At 41.8% G+C, this 23,863-nt stretch overlaps 1 protein-coding gene across 1 annotated transcript; it reads right to left on the bottom strand.

Moving 5' to 3' along the window:
• Positions 1–2,366: 2,366 nt before the first annotated feature.
• Positions 2,367–19,807, bottom strand: LOC131688633 (transcription factor Jra). The gene is made up of 3 exons (XM_058973038.1): positions 18,751–19,807; positions 4,024–4,261; positions 2,367–3,905 (listed from the first exon to the last, which is right to left on the bottom strand). The coding sequence occupies exons 1-3, from the start codon at positions 19,048–19,050 to the stop codon at positions 3,586–3,588; spliced, it is 858 nt and encodes a 285-aa protein (XP_058829021.1). The 5' UTR covers positions 19,051–19,807; the 3' UTR covers positions 2,367–3,585.
• Positions 19,808–23,863: the final 4,056 nt, after the last annotated feature.

Genomic DNA, 23,863 nt, shown 5'->3' with positions numbered 1-23,863 from the left:
TGGTCCAAGTTTACTCGCAACTGGGATATCGGTTCCATCGGTCTACTGCAAGAAGATTCGCTTCCAATGTTGAAGTGGTCGATTGGGAGAGTGGTAGACGTGCATCTAGATGACAGTACGGTTGCCATCCGGGTCGATCTCCAGGCGTGCTATCTCCAGACTATGTTTATTGCCAATTGAAGTCGATTCAGCACAACTACAAGGTACAACTATCAACTCGCCATTTACTTCCACAGGGTCGATATGAGACTCTCGTCGCATCTGTACCACTTCAGGAGCAGTTGGTGTATCTTGGAAACTACAATAAGATATTTGTATTGAAATATAATTCAAGGTGGCCGGTGTGTTAAATAGACTTAAATTAAATTTAATGCTATGAAACTTAAACTAGATGAAAATTTGCCTTAATTTAAATATGCAGTTTCTCTAAATAACGTAAAATTACTGAACTTGAAGCTAGAGATAAAAGTTTGAATTAAAACGATTAGATACACCCTAGAATTTATCGATCAACTCGATTTCTTATATTCGCTCGTCTAGTCTGGGTAAGGTACATGCATTGTATAACCTGTGACATAAAGTAATCAGCAACAGATTTGAAAGCCAGTTACCTTACACCCGATCATCGATCTGGACGTGTGTCGCTATCGGTCGAATAAATTTATAATCTGTTCAAATCACCGTCCTCCGCTAATCAAAAGAAAGTCCGCTTTGATTTCTTCGAAGTCCTCAGTGTTGTCGTGTCGGCGGAATCGTGAGAATCCGCGTCGGTCTTCAAGTCTCGGTAATAAACAATGATGAAACTGGTATTGAAGCAACACACTTGAGCGTTTCTGGAGACAGTTCTTGAAATCTTTGGAATCTCATCACTGATTGGGAAGTACTTCGGCAAAGTTTTTTTTGTTTCGATTATAGAGGTTAGGCCCCTTCACCCGTTGATTTCGACCATATGGCCAAAAATCAAGAAAATGATACCGAATGCTTACGGAGGAAAATTAATGTACTGTACTCCGACTGTTTTTATTCTGGATAACGCATCGGCTGCAAAATTATCTTTTCCGCTGATATGCCATGATATCTTTGGTAAAGCTACTAATGAATTCCGTGCGACAGAATTTAAATCCAAAGCGTATATTAATGGACGGTGATCGGTCTTCGACGAGGTGTCTGAAGTATTTCACGGCGAGCTTAATGGCCGGCTCGCGACCGAACACCGAATATTTCCGTTGTGCTGGTGAAAGTTTTTGCGAATAAAATCCCAAAAGCCTCCAAACTTTGTTTACGTATTGTTGCAAAACTGCCCCCACTTCGAAATCTGATGCCATCAATGCCATAGGTTTCGATGAGTCTACGACGTAATCCGAGGTCGGTTACTAGCAACTGATTTTCGTTTGTTCGAATTTTCGCTCCATTTGCGGCGTTAAGCTGGAGAGGAGATGGTCCGCGGCTTCTATCGTTTCTCGAGGCTGGTATGATTGACACATCGGAGCCAGTATCGATGAGAAATCGTGGGTTGGAAGTTCTGTCGAAAATCTATAGTCTGCGGCTATGTGTTGCGCTCACCTCACCGGTTTCGGGTGAGCGAGAAATTTTTTTGACTTTCGGAACTGGTATGGGCTAAGGCCGGTGCCTTAGCCGTATTTCCGCGTTTACGGTATTTACGTATTTACGGTGAAACCAACTGATGGCTTCGTTGTTCGGGTTGCGAGACGCTGAGCGCGAACGATTTTCCTCTGGACGTGCCTTCAGTCGACGGATTTCGGCAGTCAATGCGGCAATCTGATCAGTAAGGTATTGTGTGTTTTCGTTTTCGGGTGCTTTTACTGCGGCAGCGTGTGGAACGAGATCCATCATCTTGTCACCCATTTCTGCTAGTTTTGAGAGGCTACCGCCGTTAACGCTGAGATTCGGCCTGGGCGATTCACATACTTGGATCCGATTTCCAAAAATCGGGCAACTTGACTGCTACGGTTGCAGCCGCCTCTTGCTGATCGTTCTGCGTACAAACTGCTGTTTTTAGTTACGCGTCGTTTCCAGGTAGAATTCAATATTAGTTATTCAAAAGGGCTCAAGAGATTTTTGTAAACAAACTTGTTTCACTCATTATTCCGCTACCGAGTGCAATTTAATGAAAAATGCACATTAATCTACAGCTTTGCCCTTCGTAGCAGCCTTTTCAAATGTTTTCTGTGTTGAAATTATAACAAATTCAGAGAAATCAGCAAAACAAAAGATTGTTTACAAATCTCATTAGCCCTTGTCTAAAGTTAATATTGAATTATGGTTCGCGAGGGACTGTTGGGGTCACCAATTGTGGGATCGATATGTTTCGGACGGGAGATTTCTAGGAACGAATAAAGCACGGGTTACTTGTATGACAGTTTATTTCTGAATGCCGATTCATTTCTCTCTGTCCCTATATTTATTGTTCCGTGCTGCCAGTTTCGCAGCAAGGGTACACCACAAAGTTTTCAATATTGAGACCCCTTATTAAAATTTCGGCGAACTAGGTAGTGTGGGAAATTGGGTGTTAATTACTTCCATTGTACTACTATTATTAAAAGTGAAATACTCAATTTAATGAAAATGTGATTTTGCAAGCAATTTGCAATATAACTACAAGTTGAATTAAAAAAAACTTTATTGTAAATAACCTTTAGATATATACATCCATTAAGCTTTCCGAAATGTCTGATGCTTACAGATAGTTTATGTTGATTGATTGAGTGAAACTAAAACAATGCAATAAAATCATAATTAATAAACTAAAACAAGCGGTAAACATTTAAATATTAAGATTGCTCACTTTTTTCAATGACTACTACAACAACATTCGACAAACGTATGATTATGGCGTAAAAGACAACTGTCAATATTCACGTTGAGTGGAAATTTCAGACATACCGTTACTCGTCAATCACAGATGTTGGTAGTAAACAAAAGTAAAAAGTTTTCTCTTTCATTAACTACTGTGAACTATGTTCGATCAGTAACGATTTATCCGCAATTTCCCTTTGAGGAAAATTTTGATAGCTGGCTCTTACGCCGTAATTATATGTTTGTCGTTACAGATTAAATAATAATTTACTTAGCATTTAAATTTTGTTCTCCAAACAATTCAAAAATCGAATATCCTCAATACTTGGTACGCTAGCGGATTGGAACAATATGACACATTGGAGTTCATTTTTACAATGGTGAAATATAAAAATAAACGCTTACAATTTCATTGTTTGCGAACATTTTATCGAGGACTAGAATAATCTTGTTTGTTTGTGTGTTGTTTTACGCATTTGTTTTTTCGCCTTACAACTGAAAATAATCAAGCGTTTTTTTTCTTCATAATATGCACACTCCTAAGAAATTGCTTACAGTCTAATGGTTAACACTAACGCTCGTTTCAACTCGTAAGGCATTTCTGTTCGTCGTAGTTTAAGCGGTATGCTAGCTCTATTAGATTAGACCATTGCTTACAATCTACACGGGAAGAGAGGAAAAGAGCTGTATTCATTCAAGATTGCATGTAAATAAATAATTCCTCATAGCGATCGATACTGATCACGGTAAGTTAGGGACAAGTTTAGTCTAGAATTTTCCCGTCAAGGTTATGGTGCACCCCGAGTTATGGTGCTCTATCACCTGTTGCTTCAACTGGATTACATGCTGCTTTAGGTTGAAAACGATACTGCACAGTTCAGTGTTTTGCGTTTTTAGGTCTTTCACCTTATCCTCGAGCTTGGAGATTCGTTCCAGCTTCCGTTTGCGGCACTTGGAGGCGGCTACGCGATTCCGCAGCCGTTTACGTTCCAGCTTAATGCGCTCCTGGTTCTCCATGTCAATCGGGCTGACCGGTGGCGATTGTGGCACAATCTGAGGCTCCTCTTTGATAACTCCTGGGTAATTATCTGCAAAGCGATACCAACAATGATTTATTCGTTCAACTACACGCACCTGTTGTGACTCGAATCGTTCCGGATGGAATGGTGAGGCGAGGCTAGGTGCGCGTTGTGCAACGTTACTTACCGAGATCGGTATAGGTGATGTCACCACCGCTCATCGTGTTGTGAGTGGTGGTCGTAGCGGTGGAGACGCTCGATACCGTTGCAATCGAGGTGACGCTGTTGCTGCTGCTGTTATTATTATTAATATTGTTGTTATTATTGTTATTGTTATGGTGCATCTTGTTGATGTTGTCTTTTTCGTGCATGGACAATAGAGCTTCGTCGAAGCCTTTGGCAAATTGTTCCTGCTCGGTGGTGGCCTGCAAGTGATTAGAATAGAAAAATAAATTAGATGGTGCCGCGAAAATGGTTTGAATTTTTGTTAAATGAATCAGGTTCTTCCAATGTCGTATAACAGAAAGAAGTAAGGTGTATGTCCAACTTGACTATCTGATGGAATCGAGTAGTGCTGCAAATCTTCCCTTTCATTAAAAATCGAATTTCTCTGTTGAGTTGCTGTGTTGTACAACATGAGATGCCCAAGAAGATCCATCTTTTAACATCGGTTGAACTCATAATTAAAATTTAATAATTTCAATAATGAGCTGAGATTTCAACTTCTCCATTCGCCTTGGTTAGCGTCATATTTTGAATGTGGCAGTATTGCTTATATTTTAAACCAACGCAATTTGGCGGACAAAAATTGGTTCGGTCTGGTTGGTCGTTAGCACAGATTTTATTCATCATTAACACCTCCTTATAGCGATCGTGGTAATTCTTTACAAGGTCTATTACAGAATCGACCCAAGGACTAAGCGGTGAGAAAGGAATGTGGCTAAAATTCAACATTGTTTAGTCTTCGGTTTAAAAAATACTATTTTGTCTTCATTCGACGTTTTTGTCTGTGTGGGACCTTTTTCAAGGATTCTAAAAAGAAGTTCGTTATGCTTGCTTCTACATTGATTTTTAATGTTTTTTTACCGATAATCAGCCTTATTCTGCATTACGACGGATTGCATTGTCGAACGAATGTGGTTCGATCGAAGCAGGCTCCCATATGATTTTGTTGTCGTTATTGAGAATGCAAATGACATTCGTTCAAAAAAGCGATCCATCGTAATGTAGAATAAGGCTGAATGTGTGTTCTGCTGTTTGGTCCGGAACCCTAGCATAAACTACATGAAGATTATCTGTGACTGCGCTCGTTTGGTGTGTTGTGTGTTTCTAATGTGGCAACTTTCTAGGATTGGCAGATTATTGACTTTGAATGAACGATCGATTATTTTTTGGTTGTCTGGTCGGAAAGTGTGTCCCGTTTCGGCTGCGTGATCTATCAGTGCTGTTTTCTCTCTTATGCAAGCTATCGCTGTACACTCAGTTTTTTGTGCGTTTTTTGCGTGATTTTTTGCGTGATTTTTTGCAAGTTTTTTACGCGGGTAAAGACAACGGTCGACGTTTCACGGTATTTTAAAATCCTGGACGGCGACATCCGGTTTACCGGAATTCCCGCATGAAAAAGCTGGGAAACCATCCAAAACGTGCTCGAATATAAGATCTAATTATAAACCAGCGAAACGCAAAATATTTTTATGTGTTGAACCAAAAGAGTGTGGTGAGATTGGAAGTGAGAAGAGAAAAAGAAGGTTGTGGTTTGAGTTGGGGGTTTCAATCGATTCAAATTTAACGCAACACTAAATTCAAGTAAAATCAACTGTTTAATTAAAACTATTTGCACTACAACTTCCAAAAATACCCATATTGATTAGGTTATAGTTATTTCACTAAACCGAAAGTTGGGTATCAAAATGGCCTCAAGGATCAATTTTTGGAACCTCCTCCTCTTGATGGATTATAGAGAATTTCGTTAAACCGGAAATCGCCATCTTGGATTTCAAAATGTCATCAAAAATCAATTTCTGGCATCTGCTCGTTAAGACCATTGCTAAAACACCTATATTGATTGAGTTATAGCTAATTTCGTTAAACCGGAAGTCGCCATCTTGGATTTCAAAATGGCCTCAAACATAAATTTCTTGCACTCAATCGTCAAGACCATCCCGAAAATACCCATATCGCATGGGTTATCGAATTTCACCAAACCGAAGGTGGCTCCCTTGGACATACAAATGGCATCAAAAATTAATTTCCGGCACCTACCAGTCAAGCCCGTTTCGAAAATATCCATGTTGTTGAGGAGCGGGTCGTAAGAAGCCTTCCAGACCCGGTTAATTGTGAAATCCGCTCAAAAAAACTGCCAAAATTCTTTGCATTTAAAAGGACTTAGAATTCTTTTCAAGAAAAAGTCTGTCTTTTGCATTCAAAAAGACTGCGAAATCTGTACAAAATAACTTCCAAAAATATTCTGTTTTTGCTGAAGGTTTTTATACGCGAATTTTCGAATTAACGCGGTTTTTACGAGGATTTTCCAATTAACGTGGTTTTTACGCGGCACGTATCCCCCGTGTAAAAAACCTGAGTTTATCTTCGTGGGTGTACCTCGCATCAGGAAGCGTTGTAAGTTTTTCTCATGTTGGACCGATGACCACTGATACGGTTTTTTAACATTGTGCTAGTCATTCCTATGTACGAACACCTACAATTAGTACAGTCTATCTAGTAAATTACGTTGCTATGGTTCTTCTTTGCTGTTGGCCGATAGCAAGGAACCGACAGTTTTAGCATCCTTGAAGAAGGATCCAAACGAACCGATACGTCGGATAAAGATAAAATAGTGCTTTTGGAAACCGAAGACTGTATAGCCAAAACAAATAATCCCTAAGGAAAAAAATTTGGGTGAGCACCAAAATTTCTCCCTAGGGCGAAATTTTTTGGTGAAACCACTCTTTGTACATGAAGAGCATAAATCCTAACTTTATAAAATCACGGGTGCTTTTAAGCTTCTTTTAGTCAGAAACCGACACTAACTTATTGCTGGACTAATTTAGCCCCGGCTTGACGCTAAATTCCAAAACAAAAACACAATTTGTATTTCGAATCAAACGACTGATGAATGTATGAATGTACGTTATGTTCCGTTTGAGTAGAAGTTCTGTTATACCGGCTTCGCTGTGTCTCATCGGCATAACATGATAACACCCCGATAATAAAGTGAACCGCCTAGCACTTAAAAATACACAAACGTTGTCTCAAACGTGAACCTACAAATGCCAGTATTCGCGCGATCATGAATCATGGTCACGTCCGGAAGTCTCTACTCTTGGTCCTAGCAACCTAGGTCTCTACATTCATACATACAGCGGAACTCACTGTCTTCTAGCATCTGAACACACACTAACATGCAGGTTACCACACGGTTACACGCGACATCACATACGTGCGGATGAATAGTAGGGGAGACCGGGGCTAGTTGGTAGTGTTTTCAGTTTTTTTTGTTACCGTTTTGATGTAGGTAGATATACATTGTAACCCGCCAGGGTAACAATTTTGCACTGGGTGGAAATATACCCTTTTTTTGCGTATACACTCCGTAGAGTGTATTGTTTACGTAAAATTATGCTCACCGCTGTTCGGTACCGTTCACATTTAGTTGTAAATTTTTGTTAATTTTCGCGTTTGTGAACGGTTTTATTCGTACAGATAGGTTAGATAATTTTTGTTTTACGTTTCTGTATAAATAACATAGGGCTTAGGTAGGCCACCGCTCTCCTCTTGCTGCAATAAGTGTGCTGGATATGCTGCACATAGCGATGACAGCTATGCGGCGGTACTGTTTTTTTGGTGCTGGTTTTGGTGTTTGTTTTGGGTGAGTGGAAAAGGCGGCCATCGTGAAAAGGTTAGAAAGCGACGAACCACGGTAGTGATCAGACGTCCAGAAGATTGTTTTTTCTCGGGACAGTTTCCCGCCACCGTAACGAAAAGTTTAGTGCGCGTGTGCGACGGTAGATTCCTGTCGAAAGTGCCGGCCCGTGGTTCGGGCGCGTAAGTTTGTGGTTTTGGGTCGCCGGAGAAGGGAAGCTAATTGCAAAGGAGCCACTCGCTTCCCCCGGCTAACTACAAAGGACCCCGTGATACCACGCCGCCCTCACTGTGGAGGATCAGCCGAACGAGCATTGCTCTCCTCCACAGTTAATCGCAAAGGAGGGCGAAGCAGGTAGGACAACGGATCCACCTGAGGTAGTTTACTGCGGTATCTACCAGGGTCATTCACGGGGAGTGAGTGGACCCGGCGATTAGTCGCCCTGTCGCTTGGGAGGTTCCAACAAAAGAGCCTTGCTCACCTCCCTAGCTAATCGAAAAGGACCGCTGCCGGAGCAGCCGACGGAAACAATCCAAATACACGGCCGTTGTTGTCCCGGCCGGAGGGAACCCGCCAGTAGCAGCAGCAGTTAAACGGACGGTGGAGGAGAGTGACAGTGGAAAATAAACACGGTAAAATTAAATTTATTTGTTGGTATTCCGTTAGTTTGTTGTGTTACGAAAATCCGAAATTCTGTAGAGGCACCTAGGCCGCCCTGAAAAGAAGGGTACGCCGGGCAAACAAGAACCCGAGTAGTGGGCAAACCCCAACTTACATTTGGCGCACAGCGCAAAACACACTGAAAAAAATATTTTCCTATTTTGGAAAATATTTTTTTCTTCCGGAGTGTGGGGTGCTTCTACTAAATCTAGGATTTTCGTAGAACAGTCGGTGAGGTTTCTTCCGCAATATTGTTCCGCGGTCGTATTATTTATTTATTTACATTTGTTGGCGTATTTTTTCGATTTTTTGTTTTTTCCTTTTTATTTTTGTCCGAATTTGTGGATTGCGTTGTTTGTGTTTGGTCTGCCGGACGAGTAGTTTGAAGGTTGTTGTCATTTATTCGGTTGCGGTGGCCAATCGCCTTGTATTCTCAATCCGGTTTGAGACATTTTTGGAGCAGCTTGATTTCCTGAAATTTTAAGGGAATCGTTAGTGGGCGAAAAATCAGAAATAATACCGTGTCAGTACTTACATGCTTTGTGTCTTGGTGATTTCTTCCAATATAGCGCAAGTTATGATGGCGTTGGAGAAATTCAACCAAGCGTGTGTGTTCATGCGCGTCGATCATTTACATTTCGATGAGCTGGATTTTGAGTTGGTATCTCGAAGCATTTTTATCTCTCCTGATTCGGATCTTTCGGGTGTCCAGCGGCAGCGGCGTCTTCGGGGAATTTTGTCGCATGAGCGGTCGTCTCGGAGGGAATTAGTACGCAATTTCCGGGGTGACGTGGGTGAAGAAAAGGAGATCTGCCTTGGTAAATTACTAACAATCAAGGAAGATCTCCAGTACCGGTGCCCAAACAAGGAGATTTACCGAACACGGTTGCTTCATTTGGGGTCTAGGCTCCAGGTTATCCGAAATTATGCGGCAGGGGAGGTCAACCAGGAAATTTCGGGGTTGCTGGAGGAAGTTCTAGCAGTTTATGCCAGTCATTTCAGTGACGAACAGGCAGCACTTCCTCATGACAACCAAGAAGGGGAGGATGGAGAGATTTTGGGAGATTTGCTGAGTACAGACGTACCTGCAATTCCACAGGGATCCAATCCTTCCGATAACGAAGGATCTCTTTCCAAACAGCTCGTAGGAGACGACCTGTTGCGTGTCTTGTGCGAGATGAGGGACGAGATTCGACAATTGCGACAGCAATCCGACGATAATAAAGCCCTAGCGTCTCAGGGGTCTGATGCTTTTTCAAAAGCTACCGAAACGCTAATGGGCGGGATTGCTTCACTGACAACAATTTCGTCAGTTTTGAGAAAGACGGTTCAAGAAGTTGTCTCACTTCGTGAATCCGTCAATGAACTTCGGGCACTAGTACATCAGAAGGAAAGTGCTTCCGAGAAGGATCTGCAGACCGATCTGGAAGATTTGCGTTTGATGGACGTACCCGATTCAATTGATACACCAGAGATTCCTCGCCCAACACTGGCGCCCAGTCCCGATCAATTTGTGTTGAAGCGAGGATTCTCGGGTCAACAAAATCTATGTCCATCACTTCCTATCGAGAAACCGAAACAGAATACTGGATTCACAGCCCCGTACCAAACTCAGAACCAGCCTTACGTTCCTGAATTGACCGAACAGCTGGCGGGACCATCATATCCGAACTTTTCGATATCCACCAATGCGGGAAACGGATCGATGGTGGCCCCCAGGAATTACTCGCGTAACCCGCAGCGCGTCGCTGATTGGAAAATTCGGAAGTATGCTGGAACTGATGAAGGAACGGGACTAAATGAATTCTTGGACACCGTAGCGAGTTACGCTGCGTGTGAGCAAATGTGCGAAGACGAACTTTTCAATTCTGCGATGCATTTGTTCACTGGCAATGCTTTGACCTGGTATCAGGCTATGCGTGCGCAAAACCGGTTGTTCAACTGGAACCATCTTGTATGCGAGCTCAAGGTAAATTTTGTACATCCTGAACTTGATGCTACGCTCAAGATGAAGGCTCTCCAGCGCCGGCAGATGCGTAACGAATCTTTCCAGGAATATTTCCTGGAAATGGAAAAAATATTTCGTGCTATGACGGTTCCAATGGCACCGAGCGAAAAACTCGACGTGCTCAAGCGGAACATGAAAGCCGATTATAAACAAATGCTGATTCTCAGGCCAGTGAACACGCTTTCAGAATTGATGAGTCTTGGTAAATCGATCGACGCCTCCAAGACGCCGATTTATCAGAAAGTTTTCGGTTCTTCTCGGGAAGTTGCTGCTTATTTTGATAATCCACCACAAAACAAACAAAAACAAAATAATCAAAACCAAAAGGGAGGTGGACAGAATAACGGCAACGCAAAATCCAAAACGTTTTGGAGCAAGAATGCCAAACCGGCAGGTCTTGATTCAAACAAGCCTCCTGACAACCAGAAAAAGAAACAGCAAGGGAATCAGGATGGCAAGAATCTCGAGGGAAACAATCAAAAACCGATCGAACCATCGCAGAAACCTATGATGTGCCTAGAATATTTGGTGGAAAAGCATCGTCCTCCAGTGCTCGGCGTCTGCTACAATTGTGGAGACAAAGGACACGAATATGAGGAATGCCGGAAACCAAGGCGGGTCTTCTGCATAGTGTGCGGATTTAAAGGTTTTGATGTTTCTCGTTGCCCTTACTGCTTAAAAAACGGGATCAGAACCAACTGAAGTCGCAGTTGGCAGTAAAGCAGCGCTCCAAAGAACAACTCATTATTAATCCCCAGATTTACGACAGTTTTCGACCGGCTCGTGATGAGGACTATGATAATTCATTGTCCGTCGAAACCATCGTCCTTGACGACCCGTTCGATAACCGTCCATTTGCAATAGTCGCTGTGTACGGCAAATCCTTCAAAGCCTTGCTCGACAGTGGTAGTAACGCCACAATTATAACTAAAAAGCTATACCGAAAGTTTTCGAAAAGTCCCTTGAAAAGGCTGGAACGACCATTCGAACTACGTTCTGCAAATGGTCAATCCTTACCAATCATTGGACAAGCGTATCTCCCGTATACTTTTCAAAATTTGACAAAGGTCCTATGCACTCTTGTAGTAGAGCATCTGACCGTCAACTCCATTCTAGGTATGGACTTTTGGCGCGCCTTTGGGATTTCTCCTGAGATACAAAACTGTGCTCTGTTGAACTCAGGTCAGGAATCAGAAGACGATGAAGAAGATGAAGTACCGCGTGAGTCGATACTCACTTCGGAACAGTTAGCGCGCGTAGAAGAAGTAAAGAAGTGTTTCCAGGCAGTAGAGCCCGGAAAGCTAAGCCCAACCTCATTCACAGAGCACAGGATTGTCATCAAAGATGAATTCCAAGGTGCGGCACCCGTTTGCCAATATCCTTATCACATGAGCCCAAAGAAACTGTCAAAGGTCTGGGAAGAGGTTGACCGATGGCGGTCTATGGGAATTATCGAGGAGTCTGATTCGGATTGGTCGCTTAATATTGTGGCGGTCACGAAACCAGACGACTCAATCCGCCTTTGTCTAGACGCTAGGCCTCTCAATGAGCGTACTGTACGGGATGCATACCCTCTGCCCCACCCTGGGCGAATATTGGGCGGCTTACCCAAGGCGAAGTACCTGTCTACCATAGACTTGAAGGAGGCCTTTCTCCAGGTACCCCTGGCTAAGGATAGTCGCAAATATACCGCTTTCAGTGTTCCCGGCAGGGGTATGTTCCAATTTACCCGTCTACCATTTGGTCTCGTCAACAGCCCCGCTACTCTGGCGCGACTGATGGACCAGGTTCTAGGACGAGGTAAATGGGAACCTTACGTTTTCGTCTACCTAGATGACATCATCGTGGTAAGCGAAACGTTCGAGCATCACATACAGTTGCTCAAAGCAGTGGCCGATTGTCTAGCAAGAGCCAATCTAACCATCAATTTGGAAAAATCCCGTTTTGGAGTCCCCGAACTAAAGTTTCTTGGTTATTTGTTGAATCGGGACGGACTCAAGGTCAATCCTGACAAAATTCAGCCGATTCTCGACTACGAGAGACCGGTTACCGTGACGAAACTTCGTCGTTTCCTCGGGATGTGCGGTTATTACCGCCGTTTCATTGATCGGTTCAGTGAGGTCACCGCTCCCTTGACCGATCTGCTCAAAACGAAAACCAAGAGCTTAGTTTGGAACTCCGAGGCAGAACTCGCGTTCCTCAAAATTAAGGAACTTCTAGTCACTCCTCCAGTTTTAGTCCCACCAGACTTCTCCAAAGAATTCATTCTTCAGACAGACGCTAGTGACGTAGCAGTCGCTGCTGTTCTGGTGCAGGAGTATCCCGAGGGTGAGAAAGTAGTTGCTTACTTTTCGCACAAACTGACCACTCCCCAAAGGAACTATCATGCAACTGAAAAGGAAGGTCTGGCGGTGATAATGGCGGTTGAACACTTTCGAGGTTACTTGGAAGGTTATCATTTTCGACTGGTCACTGATTCGTCAGCGATTACATGGATACTGAAGACTAAATGGAAAACCAGTTCACGTTTGAGTCGTTGGAGTTTAGAATTGCAACTCTATGACATGTCTATTGAGCATCGGAAAGGCAAGGACAATGTCGTTCCAGATGCGTTATCCCGGGCCGTAGCAGCCGTTTCCGCTTTGTCCACCTCAGACTGGTACTGTTCCATGAAGTCCAAAGTTATCCAAAATCCTGATGACTATGCCGACTTCAAAGTAGAAAATGATCAACTTTTCAAGTATGTAAACTCGAAAGTTGTTCCGTGCGACTCGCGGTTTAGTTGGAAACTCGTCCCAGCACCCGAGTTCCGTCAAGATTTGATCCAACGTACCCACGAAAATTTGCTTCACGTGGGATACGATAAAACGATCCACGAAGTGCAGTTGCGATATTACTGGCCTCGTATGGGATCGGAAGTTCGAAAGTTTATTCGAGAATGTGGGACGTGCAAGGAAATCAAAGCTCCTTTCGTCCCAGTCCAGCCCGAAATGGGTAAGTCGCGTGCGACTAATGCACCATGGCGAATGGTTTCTGTGGACTATATTGGTCCTCTTCCAAAAAGCAAACGTGGCAATCAACACTTGCTTGTCGTCCTCGACGTCTTCAGCAAGTACGTCATGTTAACCCCCGTTCGCAAAATCGCCAGTACGTCACTCTGTACGATACTGCGCGAACAGTGGTTCAATCGCCATGGTAGCCCGGAAATTCTGCTAAGCGACAATGCCTCCACTTTCACCTCGAAGGAGTTCAGTCAATTCATAAAAGAAACCAGCGTCAAACATTGGCTGAACTCCCGCTATCATTCGCAGGCTAACCCAGTGGAGCGAACAAATCGCTCGATAAACACCGCAATCCGGGCATATGCTCGAACCGAGCAGCGCAACTGGGATGTCCACATCAGTGATGTGGAGCGCATCCTAAATACTACCGTTCATTCCTCCACTGGGTTTAGTCCTCATTTCATTATACACGGGTGTGAAATGGCATCTGCCGATGACTTCAGCAGGATTTCCGGTGAGGGTGACCTAGAAACAAGACACCAACAGATAGACAAAATCCGGGAGATTGTGGTCAAAAGTTTGGCAAAGGCAAGCGAGGGCATTCGACATCAGTACAACTTGCGTCATCGAAAGTTCTCCAAACCTTTTGAAACGGGACAAATGGTGTACCGTCGAAACATGAAGTTGTCGAATGCACTCGAGTCTTACAATGCTAAACTTGGACCACAATACTTACCGGCAAAAATTGTCTCAAAAAAAGGTGTATCCTCCTACGAGCTGGAGGATTTAGCAGGTAAAAATCTCGGAGTTTGGCCAGCAAATCTCCTTAAACCAGCATAAAAACTTTTCCGTGCCGTCTGTGGACTGACGGTATGCTTTTATATGGATTACCCACTTGGGAGTTTTCCAAAAGCAGCCGTCAGTTCCCGACGGCAACAACACGGACTTTGGTCCGAATAAAAAAACAATAAACATTTCTCCGTCTTCTCTATTTTTATTGTGGAAGACCAACTCTGCCGCGAGAAGGTTCTTCAACACCTTCTTGCAATTTTTCAGAGCCACACTCACGCAGTGTGATAAACAAACACTCGCACGAAATATATGCTCCGGCCCCGATGACGACTACGGTAGGGTGGAATACTCTATTAAAAAAAAACACTAATCTTATACCGTGCCGTTCTCCCGGGCACCGGACGCATCTAAATACACTACCTGCCGTGTTCGGCAAACAAATACAAAAAAATTCTTTTGCGCCCCACTCGCGCAGTGAGGTAACCAAATTATCCACTAATTTGCTTTGCTCCGGCGGTCGAAACGGTTACGGTAAACAAAATTTTCTTACCAAAGCAGTACCAGTGTTTGGAAGAAACAAAACGAACCTATCATACCGTCTTTTCACCGCCGGATGCATACACATCATTCTTCTGCCGTGTTCGGCAACATAAAATTTTCCAAAAACCCCTTTCTGTGGGGAACACTCGCACCTACGGGTGCACTAAATTATATAAAATATCTCCTTATTTGGGTCACTAATCACTATATAAAAAAAAACACCTTTCCCCTCTTCGCCGGGAACACTTCGTTCGCGTGAGTGGTTCCACTACTCCGGGACCGACCGTAAACGGAATAATAAAAACAGTTTGCGAACCGATTTCGCGAACTGTTTTATTTTTATTTATATTTTGAGGATGATTCATTCATCCATTCAGATGGATGAAAATATCATCATCAATTTTGACAGTTTCCCCGATGTTCGCATCAATGCTCTGCATCATGCAGGTGTAGCCCGATTTGGATCAGAGTAGTGTGAGTGGAAGAGCGAATGGGGTAAAAAGCGCCTCGCGTCTTCGATTTCGAATCGAATAAAATTTCATTTCGCATAATTTTGGGTTTGTGGTTAAACCTGGGGTGGTTCGTTTGATCCCAGCGGGAATCATTTTGATCTGTTTAAATTATGCGAAAGACATTCTTTGGTCCCTCTCAAACGTTTCTTTTGCCATATACGAAGCGTTTTGAGGCGAAAAGGGACGAATATACAAACATTTTGTTCGGAATGTCTGTGAGTGGGAGAAACGATGACGTGTTAAGCGGTATGGTATGTGTGAATGTTTGAGTGCAGAATCATATTGAAGGAATGAATGCATGTGTGAATGATAAGATAAAATTGTTTTGGGGTTAATTCGAAGTGCTTATCGGAATGTGAATGATCGAGTAGGCCAGTGATTGAGGATGAATGAATGGGATAATTGTATGAATGTTTTTGGATAGAAACCCCAACACAGGCGTGTAGTACTGGTACCGTAAGAACACGAGGCATTTCTGGACAGTCGAGGAAAAAAAACGAACAAAATAATGCCGACAACCGTTCCCCTGCAAGTTGGAAGATTGAAAATTGTCAATGTCACTTGCAGAATTTTAGGAATATCGAGTTGTTACCGATCTTGTTTTCGGATTGGATTTAGGGTTCAACCCATAACCGAGTAATGACGATGGCTGACAACCTCTCGCTTCGCGTATGCTGTCAGTATTATCGGACCAAACACAGGCAAACTTTTCACCAATGAGGACACCCGGTCGATTATTTTTTTTTTGATGAATTTTGATAAATTGCGGAAGAAATAATTAGGTGTAGTTAGTTTTTCTTTGTTTATTTATTTATTTATTCATTGCGTATTATTATTGTATCGGTGTTAGGTGTTAGGTTAGAAAAAAATTGTTTCCAATTTTTTTCCACCCGGTGTGGGCGAGATTGTAACCCGCCAGGGTAACAATTTTGCACTGGGTGGAAATATACCCTTTTTTTGCGTATACACTCCGTAGAGTGTATTGTTTACGTAAAATTATGCTCACCGCTGTTCGGTACCGTTCACATTTAGTTGTAAATTTTTGTTAATTTTCGCGTTTGTGAACGGTTTTATTCGTACAGATAGGTTAGATAATTTTTGTTTTACGTTTCTGTATAAATAACATAGGGCTTAGGTAGGCCACCGCTCTCCTCTTGCTGCAATAAGTGTGCTGGATATGCTGCACATAGCGATGACAGCTATGCGGCGGTACTGTTTTTTTTGGTGCTGGTTTTGGTGTTTGTTTTGGGTGAGTGGAAAAGGCGGCCATCGTGAAAAGGTTAGAAAGCGACGAACCACGGTAGTGATCAGACGTCCAGAAGATTGTTTTTTCTCGGGACAGTTTCCCGCCACCGTAACGAAAAGTTTAGTGCGCGTGTGCGACGGTAGATTCCTGTCGAAAGTGCCGGCCCGTGGTTCGGGCGCGTAAGTTTGTGGTTTTGGGTCGCCGGAGAAGGGAAGCTAATTGCAAAGGAGCCACTCGCTTCCCCCGGCTAACTACAAAGGACCCCGTGATACCACGCCGCCCTCACTGTGGAGGATCAGCCGAACGAGCATTGCTCTCCTCCACAGTTAATCGCAAAGGAGGGCGAAGCAGGTAGGACAACGGATCCACCTGAGGTAGTTTACTGCGGTATCTACCAGGGTCATTCACGGGGAGTGAGTGGACCCGGCGATTAGTCGCCCTGTCGCTTGGGAGGTTCCAACAAAAGAGCCTTGCTCACCTCCCTAGCTAATCGAAAAGGACCGCTGCCGGAGCAGCCGACGGAAACAATCCAAATACACGGCCGTTGTTGTCCCGGCCGGAGGGAACCCGCCAGTAGCAGCAGCAGTTAAACGGACGGTGGAGGAGAGTGACAGTGGAAAATAAACACGGTAAAATTAAATTTATTTGTTGGTATTCCGTTAGTTTGTTGTGTTACGAAAATCCGAAATTCTGTAGAGGCACCTAGGCCGCCCTGAAAAGAAGGGTACGCCGGGCAAACAAGAACCCGAGTAGTGGGCAAACCCCAACTTACAACATGAATAGAACACGTGGCATGAAAGGGCAGACTTTTGGTAACATCTCTGAATTTTATTAAAACGATTGATCCGCTGTCTCCATTTTTTAGAGACAAAAATATATTGCGCAGAAAATCCGCCAACTTGGCGGTATGTGTGGATACGCCAAAAAAATAAGCAATCAAATGAAAATTCAAATACTTTAGGGGTTTTTTTGGAACGTGCTGAATGTCTTTTCAAGAAAACTGTACATTAGCCGACATTGATATTATATTTCAGTCTCAATACTCCGGCAGTGCTACTTCAGGTTCGAGTGATTCTATAATTCTTAGATGAGTCAGCTTGGGTGCCCAAAATTAAAAATATTAGAGATCATTGGTCGATCCTTAGTATCCAAGTCGAGTTTCTCAAACTATAAATTTTCGGTCGGGTTTGAAAATTTTGAAATTCTCAGGTTCGGGTCGGCATTAAATGTAAATGGGTACTTTTGTTACACTTTTAACCTTACTGATTTTGCACACTATTCATTACATTTATGACATACCCTAATTGGTTGTTACTTGATTAGAATCAGCGCCAACCTTGCAATACTTATGCATCCAGACCTAGAAAAATTAACAAGCCTTGACCCGCCATTAATGAACAGCTAGCAAATGGCACACAAGCCGTTACTTGTGCTCATATTGTATCAATATAGTAATCTAAATTGAAAAAATGAAGTAAATGTCTTTTAGGTTGTGAAAAAGAGACACAATATCGTCATTTGCGTTAACATGATTTAAATTTCAAAAAATGTTTCTATATTTTAAGTGATAACATTGTTTCTGTTTTTTCTCTACTCAACTGTACATCATGTTAACCTTGAAATAATTCTCGAAATCAACGGTTTTTAGACTTTAATTGTTATTTTCTTCAGTCCAAAATATAAAAAGAAAATAGTTTGTTTGAATATTTGATATTTCGCATATCTGATCATAACAGTATCTTTTAAAACCTTTTGAAATCTTCCAAAAATGTTATAATATCATTACACTTTTATTGCATTTTGCAGCTTGTAAGCACTGCAGTTCCATCTTATCTGCAGAGTCCATAACAGCGAACTTTTTCCTACTTGCTTCGTCAAACTAATCAGTTGTATCATACTCGCAAAAAGAAAAAAAAAGCAAAGCGATGGCGCACAATATTGTAAGTGGACATACATTACTGTCATCGATTAATGAGTGTCTACCGAAATTCAAAATCCAACCTTCATTTGCCATACATTATACGCCACACCTTCAAGACATTGCACAGTCCCCCCACAAAGAAACAGCGACAGTACTAATTTGCGAGCAGTGCCATGTGCCACAAGAGCAGCACGCTTTCGCACACACATCCATCGGACCCGAAAGTATTTTGGAATCGTCCGTCACCTATATACGACCGTATGGCATGTGGATGTATTCCAAACGGCATAAATTAGCATTAAAGTTCGAGTACCCCTTCAAATACAATAAACCAAGCGATTTTACGACCTGACGTGTTTTTGCCAGCTTACCTTTGTGGGATATAGGATACTGCCTGGCGTCGGCGTGGGTAGGGCAGCGTTGTTGATGATTATCTTTTCCAGTTCCGGCGAGACTAGTTTCAACAGATCTGGCGAGGTCAGCACGGGAGGTGCCGTCACCGAAGCATTGAATCGTGCTTTGCGACTTTTTCCCGGATTCAGCTCCAGGGTTGCAGGTCGTTTTAATCCATTTCCGGTGTTAGCCTGTGCCTGGCTCGTGGCTGGCACGTACTGGGCATTACTATCCTCGTAGAATGATTCCATACTGTTATTGTTGACGGTATTTCTCATTTTGAATGCTTTCTCAATTGGATTTGGGCAGTTGTGACAAACTGTTATTCCCAAAACCAAACCAGACACTTGTTTGTTTTTGCCTTCGTCAATGAAGTTCCACTTAGACCACTCACACTACAATACGACGCCAGCACAAGTTTGCTCGGCAGTAAAAAAAGACGTAATCGTTCTCAAGGCAAACTGTTAATAAAATGTATTTATTTATCAATCTATGCTTCGTCTTTCCACTCTAAGGTCACTTGATTTGTTTTATTGATGCCGCTTGCTTCGTTGAGATGTTGCGTTTTGACTTTATTCTGTAGAACTCACTGCTGTTGGTTGTCTCAAGGACTCATCAATTATTTATTTAGGATTGTCAGCCGACAAAAAATCAATTGCTTACTTTGAACATTATTGATAAAAGCTCGCGCATAACTTTGTCTTTATTCGTACCAATACCAGTAAATATCCATCTAGTACACCCAGTACACCCCTTTGTCACGATTACTGTGGGTAAACAACGAAATTCATTCGAGAAAATTTCACAATTCACACTTTCCTAACCGCCTCCGTAATCCGTGCCAGGAGGTTGGAAACAAAATTATTTCTATTTTGCAATCACAGAAAAACGACCACGTTCACTACAATTTGTTATTTGTTCCCGGGTTTCCTTATTGGAATAATAGCAGTACCACCAGCGACACAGCAAAAAAAAAAATTGAAGACAAAATGTATGAATTACGACACACAAGTACACTGTTCACTGCTCAATGGTTGAAACACGATTGAAGCGATTTTAGCACTACGGGCTGTTTTTCATGAATCATGTATCTAAAAATAGCATGAGACGTCATTTCCACTGCCGCTGATTGGTTGCCGTTGAGGCTAGGGGTGTTTTTCATTGCCATATAGTAGTTGTGTGTGTGCATTCCTGCTCGAGTGAGAGGTAGTTCGTTTCATCACGCATGGCTACCGCAAGTCGGTATTGAACAAAGCTGCCATTTATACAGATTTTCTTGTTTAGAACAATTCTAAAACAAATACGTCTGCTCCTCCATGGACCCGGATAGAATTTTACAATAGCATTTACCCTACAAACAATCATAAAACAATAAATATTATAGTTATTACTGTTTCAACATTGTTGGACGCGGTATTCTCGCAGTAGATTTACAATAGAATTTATTGTAACAATCAACTTTACTGTTCAGCAAAAAATTGATACAATAAATTCACATTAAATTTTACTGTTTTCGAGAAAAAAATGTATGGAAAAAAATCGATTTTTTTAATGTTAAGATACATAACCACCCCCCTTTTTTACTGTAAAAGTCGATTTTACATTGAAATTTACTGTAGAAACGTTAAAATTTATTGTTTTTGTATTATAGCCAAACACTAGAATTTACTGTAAATTATTGTAAAATTAATGTACTGTCACAGTGAAAATCATAGTTTTGTTACTGTACATTTCTATTCGGGGAGCCATTTTTTAACATTTCTTATCTAAATTATTGTCAATCGTACCACATCAATATTGATAAACCATTTACATAACAGTTGAAACATGCTGTAGTAAGATTATTGCATGAAATGCAATGGATGCTAGGGGCAGATCACTCTAGAAATGTATAACAAATTTGCATCAAATTAGAAAAAATGCATTTAATTTCCATTTTTGCATCAACTTTGCACTCCCTCGCAGAAAATTTTGTTTAACAAACGTCCTACGCTGATTCACATTGTTCGACGTTTTGTTGAATGTAGGGCTGATTTTTTGTAGGGTTTTGACGTCTTACACGCAACGCAAAATACACTGCACGCAACGCAAAATACATTACGAATGTCTGTTTTGATGGAAAGAAATGCATTTAATTTAGCTGATTTTAAAAATGCATCACAAGTGATCTGCCCCTAGAATGGATTGTTTATAATAAACGATGCTCCAAACTCTTGAATGCGCAAAATTATCAAACTTTTTTTTATCACTGTATACAGCCAATTTCAATTTATTTTATTAGGATAATATAGATTTTCAACAACAAAATATTTGAAAGGACTGGTATGAAATGTGTATGTAGAGATCACTAGAAACAGAGGCCTTGCGATTCGCTACTGTGCCGAGGTGGTTCGAATTAGTGATTGAAATATAGCATTATGCGTTGTTTATTATAAAGGCTCACCTAAATTTTAAATTTTAAAAGCAGCAAAATAAATAAACCCAACATCATATTGCGCATTAAGGGCACAAAACTTAATTTAAATTAAGTTTGATTTTTTTGTGTTTCGAATTGGAAACTTATCCCGGGTGATGTCCCAGTTGCTTAGACGTTCACATATATCGTGTGAACTGTTTGGATTTTTTATGTGCCTAACTAGTGCTAACGTGGGTACTAGTTTGGATACATCGTCTAACTCGGTGGTACTATTTACTGACGAGATGAATTCGAAACACAAAAAAAAATCAAACTTAATTTAAGATAGGTTTTGTGCCCTCAATGCGCAAATTGGTTTAATCCAATTTTACCTATTGGGAATTAATATTGCATAATGCCAGGCGTTTGGCCCCCTAGCCATAATACAAGAGTTCGTTTTCGGTTTTTCGTCAGCAAACCAGAGCTTCTGCTTTTGCTTCCCGGGACATGACCTGGTACTAGTTTAGATACATTGTCTAACTAGGCACCCAGTTGGTGCTAGTTACTGTCGAGATGAATTCGAAACACAAAAAAAAATCAAACTTAATCATATGCTAGTTATCCTGCAGAAAGAGATATGCTGAGACGCCATCTTGAGCCAGCGAAACTGTCAAATTTTTGATCTAGCCGAGCCAATCTGTCTTTTTCTGTGTGCACTGCTAGATTTTAACGATGGGATTGAAGGTTGCCATTTTGTTCCCCTATTTTCTGCATATCTCATCCTGATAGAGAATAACCACAGAGAACAGACATCCATAATCGAACAAAAATATTTAAAAAACGAGTGTAAACATTTGAATTAATAAACGATAACCACTAGCGCCGCCACACCAACCTATCCCAACTATCCGTCAAATCCATTCCGGAACCGGTTCAAAATCCTGAATGGATTCAGTATGGAATCTTGCTCAAAGAAAACAACCGATTCCGACTCTATCGGTTAATGCATTTGAGCTGGAATTCATGCTGGAAGTCCGAACCGGTTCCGGACTAGTTTAACTGGGTAGAGGAATAACCGCTGTCAATTCAGTCGAACTCAGCCACAAAAACATGACGACAGTAGCGCAACTGGTTTGGATATCCCAACTACCTTCGAAACCGTTAGAGATTTTACACAAGTCGAATGCTGAAGATGGACGTCTGTTCTCTGTGGAATAACTGTCATATGCAACAACCAGATGCGATGATGCATATTTTCGGGACAAAATTATTTTGCTGTGTGTATTCCAGAATTCCGTACCAGTTCACGAAATGGGTTTAGCTGAGTAGCACTTTAAATGGCTATGAGGCTTGCGTTTGTGAGAATCGTATTCTAATAAACGATATCTCAAATATTATATTCATGTAATGTTGAGTGCAGAAATTACGATTTCCAAATACTACTACTTTTTTGGGAAATATATTGTACTAATGAGGCAAACTATGATTTTTATGTGGGGAACTGTTTCTATCATTCATAAAATCTTCGAACATATCGTTAATAGTGAACATTTCTAAAGGAAATTAAATTCAAAATAGGCCAAGGCTATTAAAGTGCTACAGATTTTGGAGGCAGCATATAATAATAGAAAGATATCGGCGTTTGGATCTTTAAGGAACTGACCGATCACTTCATTATGTAAAAAAAATAATGCGCGCACCGACCGACTGACTTTTTCTATCGATCTCTCCAATCTGTATTGGCAGCAGGATGAAAACGAGAACCGAAAAGTACTTTTCAAACAGACACTTTCAGCATGCTTTTTCCAGTTGCTACCCGCCATTCTTTACCGCTTCAGAAGGATGTGCTCCTTTCCTGAGTGTGTGAAATGGGCATATGATTAGTTCTATGTGAACTCGTTCGATGGCGTTACTGAACTGAAGACTGAATTTTGTCAAAGTGAACAGGGTCTGCTTTATGGGTTCATTCTGTCCATAATCAGTACTTTAATAGTCAAGTCTTAAAAAATCCCACGATCTTAAACTTCTAGGGGCACTCACATTAATCTGAGAAAGTATATTTGGGGTATCTATTTCACCAGTTAGAACTTTTCTTACAAACACGACTCTGGATATATTTCGCCTTTTTGAAAGAGGGTCCATGTCGAGCAGACGACAGCGTTCAATGTTAGGTGGAAACTCTATCGGGTTGCGCCATGGCAGGGTGTTAAGATCATATCGAAGAAACTTAGTTTGTATAGATTCAATTCTGGTAATCCAGACATTTGCGTACGGGCACCAAATGACAGCTGAAGCTTTCAGGATGGAGCGTACAAGAGAGAAGTGCAGTGCTCTCAAGCAGCATGGGTCAGTAAACTCTTTGGCTATTCTAATGATAAAACCAAGGTTCCGGTTGGCTTTCGCAATGATGTGGTAATAGTGATCTCTAAACGTCAATTTAGAATCCAGCTGTACACCAACCTGACAACTAACACTCTATCCAGTAGTTTCCCTGAGATAGTATAACACCACAAAATTGGATTTTTTCTGCGCGTGAAAGAAATTACTGAGCATTTGGATACACTGATAGTCAACCGATTTCGAGTACACCAGTTACAAAATTCATTTAGTTGTCGCTGTAGTTCAATGCAGTTCAATTCAGATCGCACAATAAGAAACAGTTTAAGGTCATCTGCATAGATAAGTTTGCATCCTGT

Source organism: Topomyia yanbarensis, chromosome 3 (genome assembly GCF_030247195.1).
Source record: "Topomyia yanbarensis strain Yona2022 chromosome 3, ASM3024719v1, whole genome shotgun sequence".
Classification (NCBI taxonomy): Eukaryota; Metazoa; Arthropoda; class Insecta; order Diptera; family Culicidae; genus Topomyia; species Topomyia yanbarensis.
This window is presented reverse-complemented; position numbering and strand designations above follow the sequence as displayed.